This window comes from Pyrgilauda ruficollis, unplaced genomic scaffold (assembly GCF_017590135.1).
Source record: "Pyrgilauda ruficollis isolate IOZ18807 unplaced genomic scaffold, ASM1759013v1 scaffold10, whole genome shotgun sequence".
NCBI lineage: Eukaryota > Metazoa > Chordata > Aves > Passeriformes > Passeridae > Pyrgilauda > Pyrgilauda ruficollis.
The window spans coordinates 11,924,735-11,933,167 of NW_024508101.1; the positions used below are offsets into that span (position 1 = coordinate 11,924,735).

The 8,433-nt window shown below is 49.8% G+C and overlaps 1 protein-coding gene across 1 annotated transcript; it reads left to right on the forward strand.

Moving 5' to 3' along the window:
* The first annotated feature begins 1,325 nt into the window (after positions 1-1,325).
* On the forward strand, positions 1,326-6,901 carry DNASE1L3 (deoxyribonuclease 1 like 3). The gene is made up of 8 exons (XM_041463593.1): positions 1,326-1,513; positions 2,963-3,051; positions 3,687-3,779; positions 4,071-4,183; positions 4,643-4,755; positions 5,070-5,227; positions 6,066-6,162; positions 6,398-6,901. Exons 1-8 carry the CDS (start codon positions 1,376-1,378, stop codon positions 6,524-6,526), a joined length of 930 nt encoding a protein of 309 aa, XP_041319527.1. The 5' UTR covers positions 1,326-1,375; the 3' UTR covers positions 6,527-6,901.
* The last annotated feature ends 1,532 nt before the right edge of the window (positions 6,902-8,433 follow it).

The window sequence follows — 8,433 nt, forward strand, 5'->3', positions numbered from 1 at the left end:
CGCAAGCGCTTGGCTCAGGCTGAGCTTGTAGCAAGGTTAAGCTGGAGATTTACACCCCTCCAAGGCTGTCACTTTCCCTCCCCTCTCTCTTTATTAGTTTCTTCCAGAGCCTGTCCTGACTGGGGACACCTCACTGGAGACCCAGAGTAGAGGAAGCACCACCTAATCCCTGTTATTTTGGAGGATGGCCTGCCCACTTCCCAGGTAGCTCTGTTGGTTGGCAAACACTGGAGTAACGTGGTGGTGACATGTCCCTTGCTGGCAGCCAGTGCTCCAGATTCCAGTAATGCCAAAAGGGATTTGTGGTGCCTATTCCAACACCTGCAGCACATTCCCTGGAGAACTTGCCTCCCCAGCAAGCCTAGATCCCACTGCTTTCAGCTGTGCCATGTCTTTGGGAGCCCTTCCACGTGCTGTGCTTTGTGCTGTCTCCACCTGAGCCTGTTCAGTTGGTTCGGTGCTGGCAGCCATGTCCTGCTGCCTCTGGGTCTAGACCTGCTTGGGCAGCAGGGTGCAGGCAGGCCGGGTGTTCCTAGAGAAAGGAAGGAGGATATGAAAGCACCCTGTAAGCACAGCGAGAAAAATTCAAGACACTTAAAGATGTCATTTAGCTTGAGCTCTTGTTACACCTCCTGCCTTTATAACTTGATTGAGGGCCGACAAATGTGCCTCTGACTGAGGGCTGGCACGTGGTGGAGGATTAAGAGGGTAGGGGGGTGATTTTCCTGCAAAAGCCTCAGGGGACCAAGTCATCCCCCCTGCAGCATCCTCACTCAGGTGTTGTTTTAGCCAAACTCCTGTGTCCCCTTCCACCACACAGCACATGCACAAACCAAGACTCCTGTGCCAGGGACACTTGGCCAGGAGTTTGTGGGGCAGTGCTGGGGCATCATGTATCTTACCATGGCTGCCTGGCAGTCCCTTCCAATGTGCTTCTGGTGCCCTCCAGAAATTCCAGTCTTCTCCCATGCTGCTTCCCAGAGCCTCTCACCATCCACCCCACCCATCTCCTGGCCTGGAATGGCCCAGGGAGCCTGGTCCTGGTCCAGTCCAGAGTGGTCCCAGCCATGGCAAGCATCCCACAGCTGGTGTCTCCCCATGGGGAGGGATAGTGGGTTCTGCTGGAGCTGCTGCTCTGCCAGGATTCAGAGGTTGGCTCAGAAAAGCCTTTTTTCCCCTCGGGCAGAAGTTCAAAGTCTCCATGCTGCTTTGTGGTGGGAGATGGAAGTGAGGGCAAGGAGGAAATGGTGATTCCTGTTCATGACTGACACAGCTGACTGCTGGGTTTGACCTCCCAACCAGCCATAGAGGGACGGATGCACAAACACACACACATTTATAGGCACGCTCGCAGCAACTCATTTTGCCCAGATCCATGAAGATGCTGCTCTTCTTCTTACTTTCACTCTTCTACTTCAACCCATCTCTGAGCCTAAAAATCTGCTCCTTCAATGTGAGGTCTTTTGGAGAAACTAAAATAGCCAGACCTGAAGTCATCGATGCCGTGGTAAAGGTACGTTTGTTTGCCTGGATGAGACAGACACTGAGCTTTCTAGGGTTTCTTATATGTACAGTCTTGCACTTTGTTTGTCTTTCACAGTTAAATATCAAGCAAAAAAAAAAAAAAAAAGAGCTAATTATTTTAAAAATATCATACTCTGAAAGTAAAAATCAGCCTGTGGTTGAACAGAATGTATGTTGTTATTTTAGCCTTCATGGGAATACAACAGAAAAAATATTTGCTGTTTCCTTTGGAAATTGAGTTACAAAAGGAGGAAAACCTCAATGCACAGTAAAAATAATTTTCACTTTAAATCCACAAAGGTTTGTTTTGTTATACATTATTTACCTTCTTTATGTGCTAATTAGTCTCAAATATTCTTGTTTAATTAAACCTATTCTCAGAACAGCAAATAGTATCTGTCAAATTAGAGTCTGGTAGAAATTTGAAAAACCAATTTCTGTAAGCAAACCCTCACCATCAGGCTGCCTCCACAAAAGCTGAAGATAACCCTGGTTTTAAAAAGAACCACCTTTTAGACTTGTAGCTTTGCCCTCCAAAATGCCACAGTGAGGGAGGACAAGGGGCTTGGCATTAGTGAGGGGCCGTGTGTGCAGAATGGCACCAGTGAGGAATGGCACCATGTTGCTGGGTTGTATTCCTTTTATTGCAAACGGGCAGAGAAGAGTGGTTTGCTTGGCTTTGCTTTCCCAGACCGTTCTTCCTGTGCTGTCATCACTCTGGGCAATATATACTAAATATATGTTCATATATAAATATATATACTAAATTTTGGGGTCACTTAGATAACTGTGGGTAAGTTTCAGGGGGCAAAGAGGGGCTTTTTTTCCTGACAAAAATCACCCACAAGGTTTAAAGGACAATGAAACCCGGGGCAGAGGGAAGCCCCTGAGAATGCTGGGCTTTGGGTGAGCTGGACTTTCCCACGGGGAATCCCAACAGTAGCTGTGGGAGCTGCGCCTTCAGTGCCTCGGAGGTGTTGGGACCCCCTTTTCAGACAGGGTGTTTCTTTGGGCTGCAGGGGCTGTTTCAGAGGAATGCATCAGCCTGAGGCAGGTGAGCGCTTACCGTGGGGAAGGAGTGGGGCGGGGCAGAGGCAGCAGCCCAGCGCTGGTGGTGATGCTGCAGTCAGGCTCACGGGAGTGGCTTTTGCTGCCCCTTCCCCTCCACACTTCCTCTTCAGGGTCAGGTGCCGAAGTTTTTCACTAAATCTGAAACTCATCTGCTCCCGGGTTCCCTCTCCCAGTTCCTGCTGGGGTGTGCAGCAGCTCTGAGAGCAGAAAAGCTGCGTTCCAGCCCCTGCTCCCCTCCCACGATCCCAGGCTGCATGGCACTTCTTTCTCAAAGGACTTCCCCCACGCCTGTAACCACTTCTTCTAACCCTTCCAATCCTCTAAAACCAGGCGTGTGCCAACTTCCTCCTACTCCTTCCCCTGGCAGATCGTTTCCCGCTGTGACATCATGTTGCTGATGGAAATAAAGGACAGCAAGAACCGTGTTTGTCCCCTCCTGGTGGAGAAGCTCACCAGGTAGGGTGGCCGTGGGCAAATGGACAAATATTGGGAAAGCTGCTTGGCAAGAGCCTGTGCTCTGCTCGGTGCCACTTTGCTGGGGCGAAATCCAAGGATGTGGGCTCTGTCCCAGTGTCAAGGAAGGACCAGACTCTGGCAGTCTCGCTGAGGGACAGGAGCAAAGGCAGTTCCAGACCACTGTAAAACACATTTTAAAATCAGTATAACCAAGTTAAATTCAATTTGCTACAGAGAAGTTCCCAAAGGAGAAAAAAAATAAGGGGAAATGTCCTCACCGGGCTGGCATCAGGCTGCAGCAGGACAGCCACCTTCCTGCAGGACTCGGAACTGCTTTAGATTAGGAACTGCTTGCCTGGACAATCCAGACATCCAGAGGAAATAGCAGTGTTCAGCTGGCTGGACATGATAGCCAGCTGAAGGAGAGACAGAGGCTGCAATGAGCAGGGAGAGGGTGCAGTGAAGAGCAAATGACAGAGCAGGGGTCCAGCTCCTGAGAAGGGTTTAGTGTCTATACCCACCTGCCTCTGAGGTCAAGCAGGCAATGCCCAAACCCCTGGGCACAGGCAAAACTATCTCACTCTCAGCCCCCTGTGAGTGCAGAAATAAACTCAGGAACATCCCCTTCCTTCCAGTCAGGTGAAGGGGCCAAAGGAGGAGTACAGGTGCATGGCCAGCGAGAGGCTGGGAAGGAACAGCTACAAGGAGCAGTATGCCTTCATCTACAGGTGGGTGAGAACCCTTTGCCAAGAAGCCAGGCCCTCCCCTGCCCTCTGGGGCACAGCCCCTGGAGATGGGCTGGACATGGTGGTGCTTTGCTGTGAGGGAGCCAGAGAGGTGCAGGCTGTGCAGGTGGGCTGGGCTGTGCCTGGATGTGGGGATCATCCCAGCACAGACACTTGTGTGTCTGTATCCACCCCAGACTATGGCCTGGAGTCCAGGTCAGAGCACAGAGTCAGTGTGACACATCTCAGTGAGCCACGGGTGTGACATCCCCTATCCCGTTCATTCTGCTGCAGGCAAGACCAGGTATCAGTGAAACAAACCTACCAGTACCCTGACACCCAGCCTGGGGATGAGGATGTCTTCTCCAGGGAGCCCTTTGTCATCTGGTGGCAGTCTCCCAAAACTGGTGAGGTGTTTTAGAAAGAAGTCACTGTTCCACTGTGAGGGCAGGCTCCAGAGGCTGCATCCACACCCCACTCTGCTTTTCCAAAAGCAGCATTTTCCCTTCAGGGCCGCTGCCTCTGGGAAATCCCACAGCCCTGCACATATCCTGCTGGGAAAGCCTCTTCTGCTGCCATGGGTGGTGGGTTGGTGGGTGCATTCCATGCTGCTGGCATGGCCTGGGAGCAGTTCCTGTGTGCATGCTGGGTCAGGATTTGCCTGCACTGGCAGAGCTCCTCAGGCCCAGCTGAGTGCCTGGAGGGTGTCACTGTGCAACCACAGACATCACCCTGGCCTACAGTCAGAGCAGAAGCTGCTTCTGCCTCAGAAAAATCCCCTTGCTTACAAGTCAGTCTCTGTTTCTTTGTGACTCATTCTCTGTTTAACCATTACAATTTTCTTGTTCCTCTGCCTTGTTTTGAAGCTGTCAGTGAGTTTGCAGTTATCCCTCTGCACACCACACCAGACACAGCAGTGCGGGAGATTGATGAGCTCTATGACGTGTATTTAGATGTCAAACAGCGCTGGAAAACTGAGGTTGGTTGCCACATCTGTGTCACTAACTGGGCTTTGGTGCTGAGTCACTGGCCACGTTATTCGCTATTCAGAGCTGAAAACCTTAAACCCATTGTCAATATGCCCCAGGTTTTGAGTATCTCTGGTGTATTTTCACTTAGTTCTGCACATTTTATACAGTAAATTTGATCACCTACTAAAACTATTATCAGATGTCCTGATGTGCCCAGCAGAAAGGAGAAACCCCACTGCATCCATGGACCATAAAATCCTCATTGGTCTTCTTTTGAAAAGCTGTCCTCATGATTACATTTGGAAACCCTCCTGCCTTCCAGAACTTTGTCTTCATGGGGGACTTCAATGCTGGGTGCAGCTATGTTCCCCAAAAGCAGTGGAAGAACATCCGCCTGAGGACTTACTCCGAATTCCTCTGGCTAATTGGTGACAAAAATGACACAACTGTGAAGAACAGCACCAGATGCTCGTATGACAGGTAAAGGGCTCACTGCCAAACCACCCACTGGTTATGAGTCTCTGAGAGAAAAATTGCACCAAGAGGTGTCAGTGACCAACAGAGGAAACAAATGCTCATGAAGCTATCAAAGATAAAACAGTGTCCAGGGGAAATGTGATCCAAATGCTTCTAGTCAGGAGCACAAAGCCCTGTGCAGACCAGGCTGGCAGGATTTACACAGAACCAGCCATTGCTGTGGCTCAGGGGGGACAGATGACAGGACAGCCAGCAGCACTTCTCATCTGCAGGGAGCCCTGCAGACACCTGGCAGGAGGTGCTGCTGCCTTCTCCATGCCAGCTTGGCTCCTATGTTTGTAATTTGGATTGATAAACGCACAGCGAGGTTCTGCTTGGAGAGGGGACCCCTCACCTTGCCCTGGGCATGTGGCAATCCTGCTGCCACTGCAGTTTCCTCTGCAGGGACAAGAATACCTCTGCTACTAGAGCCCAGAGTCCACTTGAAGGATGAGTTTCTGGGTCTGAGCAGGCCTTCACTGATCCCTCAGTTGTTGTCCTGTGATTTTTGTATCCAAAGCAGGGCTTTGAAATTTGCAGCATTGTTGGGTTGGGTTGGTTTAGACAGAAGTCATTTAATGGTGCCTTCCAAGGCCAGTGCACACCAAGATATTCATGTGCCTTGCTGCCAAGGAGGCACCTAAAGGAGCTGACATCTCTGGGTGGGCAGTCCATGGGTAAGGACAAACCACACATAGCTGTGACTTCATCAGAGCCACCTCTCTGGCCACCAGCTCAGTGCAGTGTGGCTGCCACGGGTCAGGCACCCCATCACAGCACCCCATTTCCCTGTCCCTTGCAGGATTGTGGTCAGTGGACAGAAGCTCATCCAGGCTGTGGTGCCACACTCTGCCAACATCTTTGATTTCCAGGAGGAATTTCAGATGACTGAGGAGCAGGTAGGCACAGCCCAGCCTCTGCAGCAGCAGGGAAGGGCTGACACGGGAGCACAGAGCCAGCAGTGTCCAGGCAGTGCTGAACACAGAGCTGGCTGTACAACCAGCTCACTGTGACCATCACTCCCAAACTGATGCAATGCTCACGTGCCACCTCCCCACGCCAAGCACTGCACATCCAGGCAGGGCTTGCACAGGGAGTGGGTGGCTCCCAACCCTCTGCGCTGTTGTCTTGCAGGCACTGGGAGTGAGCGACCATTTCCCAGTAGAATTTGAGTTAAAAGCAAAAGGTGGCTTTTTCAACTGGCTGAGATCAAAGTTTTCAAGGAAGAGGAGACCAAAGAAGAGCCGGTCCTTGAGATCATGAGCATGCTGAGTCCTCCTACCTGGCATAGAGGTACACAGATGCCAACAGGTCTTGTAGAAGTCTGGTATAGAAATGCTCACAGCAAGTGCAATATTTAGCCCAAATATTTTGTTAAACTTCAAATATTTTGAATGAGAAGGCAAATTAAGTCTTCACACTGTTTTTTCTTCATTGTATACAGAAATAAATCAGCTAGAAGCAGCACATTGTACTTACTGTACTGGTCACAGATGTAAGGAGCTACTGCAGGGCTAAAATATTTCTGTGTGCTTTACCTGCCACACCTGAAGGGCAGGGAGCTCCACATCTTCTCATGGGCCCTGGAGCTCTGCCATTCCTCTGCAGGGGCAGAAGGATTAAAGGATTTTTGCATCACGTGTGTGTGTCTCTGTGTGTGTTTATGCTTCAGAGCTGCAACCAGTGGACATGAGGTTGTACCTGCTGGTTTGCAATGTAGAATATTGCTGAATTTAGAGTATTTCTCAGTGCGAGGTTTAAAGCACAGCATCCAGGGTATGGGAAAGACAGAAGAGACAGAGGGACAGGCAGTGAGAGCCTGTTTTCTGCACTGCCCCAAGCTCAGGGCAGCAGGAAGCTGATGGTTCTCACCCCTGCCCACCTGCAGACCTCGGGTGAGATGCCCTAGGGATCCCAGGTGACACTGCTGCCAACAGAGTGTCATAAAATTCACATCAAAATCTGATTTCAGCATCCTGACATGGAAGTGAACTGCATCCCCCCTGAAAAAAAACCAAAATCTCCATGGCAGCCCAAAGTCCACTGATGAACCAGACTTTAATGATGATTATTTAATGTAGTGGTGCAGCAATCTGTTTTCCTAGCTCAGCCCACAGGCAGTATTTAGTGCAAACCAAACCCTCTCACACAGATGGCATCTGGGGAGTGGGAATAATCCAACTGTTAGTAGAGACAAATATTCATCTCCCTTCATCAATGCACCCCAGGTTGCCTGCTGAAGGGGCAGGGAGGGCAGGTGAATGAGAGAGGCTTTGTGGGGAGGAAAACAGTTTGGTCTTTGTGAAATCCACTGTTCAGGGAGAAGAATTTGAGGAAAGAAACTAAATTAAGAGAAAATTATCCCAGGAGGTTGTGTGCAAGGCAGACAACAAATCCTCCAACTTTTAGTGGCAATTAGACTTGAAATGATACAGCATTTCATAGGCTCCCTCACTTACACTGCAGTCAACACAAAGGTAAAAGCCTGATTTAGAACAAATATTTACACTGGGATTTTTATAGAGATGCCACTGTCTGGTTGATGTCAGTAATGGTTCATATGAAGGCTGAAATCAGTCTGAGTCTCTGGCCTCACATCTTGCTTCTGTGTAAGCACTTTCTGTCTCCTGGCTTTCAGAAAGGAGTAGTGCACAGAGAAAGAAATCACCCTCCAGAAAAACAATAATGGACACATTCAGTCATGAAAAATACATAATTAGAACTAAGTTTTACTGGAAATATTTGTCCTTACTTGCAATATTTGTTATAGCCCTTTATCCAGCACTTGAGAATAAGAGATGTGTCCAGAGAGCAGCCTGGGGAGTGATGGCAGTGCCTGTCAGTCCAGAGCAGTGGGCTGGGTTTGGCTGGGATAGAGTGAATTTTCTTCACTGTAGTTACATGAAGCTGTGTCTTGGATTTGTGCTGAAAACTGTGTTGATAACACAAGGATGTTTTTGTTGCCGCTGTGCAGCACTTACACAGAGTGAAGGCATTTTCTGTCTCACCCCACCAGCGAGTTGGCTGGGGATGCACAAGAAATCAGGAGGAGATGCAGCCACAGCAGCACTGTGGCTGCCCCACACCAAATGGAGTCCTGCTCAGCACTCAGACCTTGGGGGAGAAGAAAGGTTCATCTTGCAGAGAAGCTGAGCTTCTGACCAACACAG

What these genes read in the sequence shown, in the direction of transcription:
- DNASE1L3 (XM_041463593.1), top strand. Translation starts at nt 1,376, where the DNA reads ATGAAGATGCTGCTCTTCTTCTTACTTTCACTCTTCTACTTCAACCCA. An exon ending in TCATCGATGCCGTGGTAAAG is followed by an intron (nt 1,514 to 2,962) that starts GTACGTTTGTTT and finishes TTCCCCTGGCAG; the next exon opens with ATCGTTTCCCGCTGTGACAT. An exon ending in AACAGCGCTGGAAAACTGAG is followed by an intron (nt 4,756 to 5,069) that starts GTTGGTTGCCAC and finishes CCTGCCTTCCAG; the next exon opens with AACTTTGTCTTCATGGGGGA.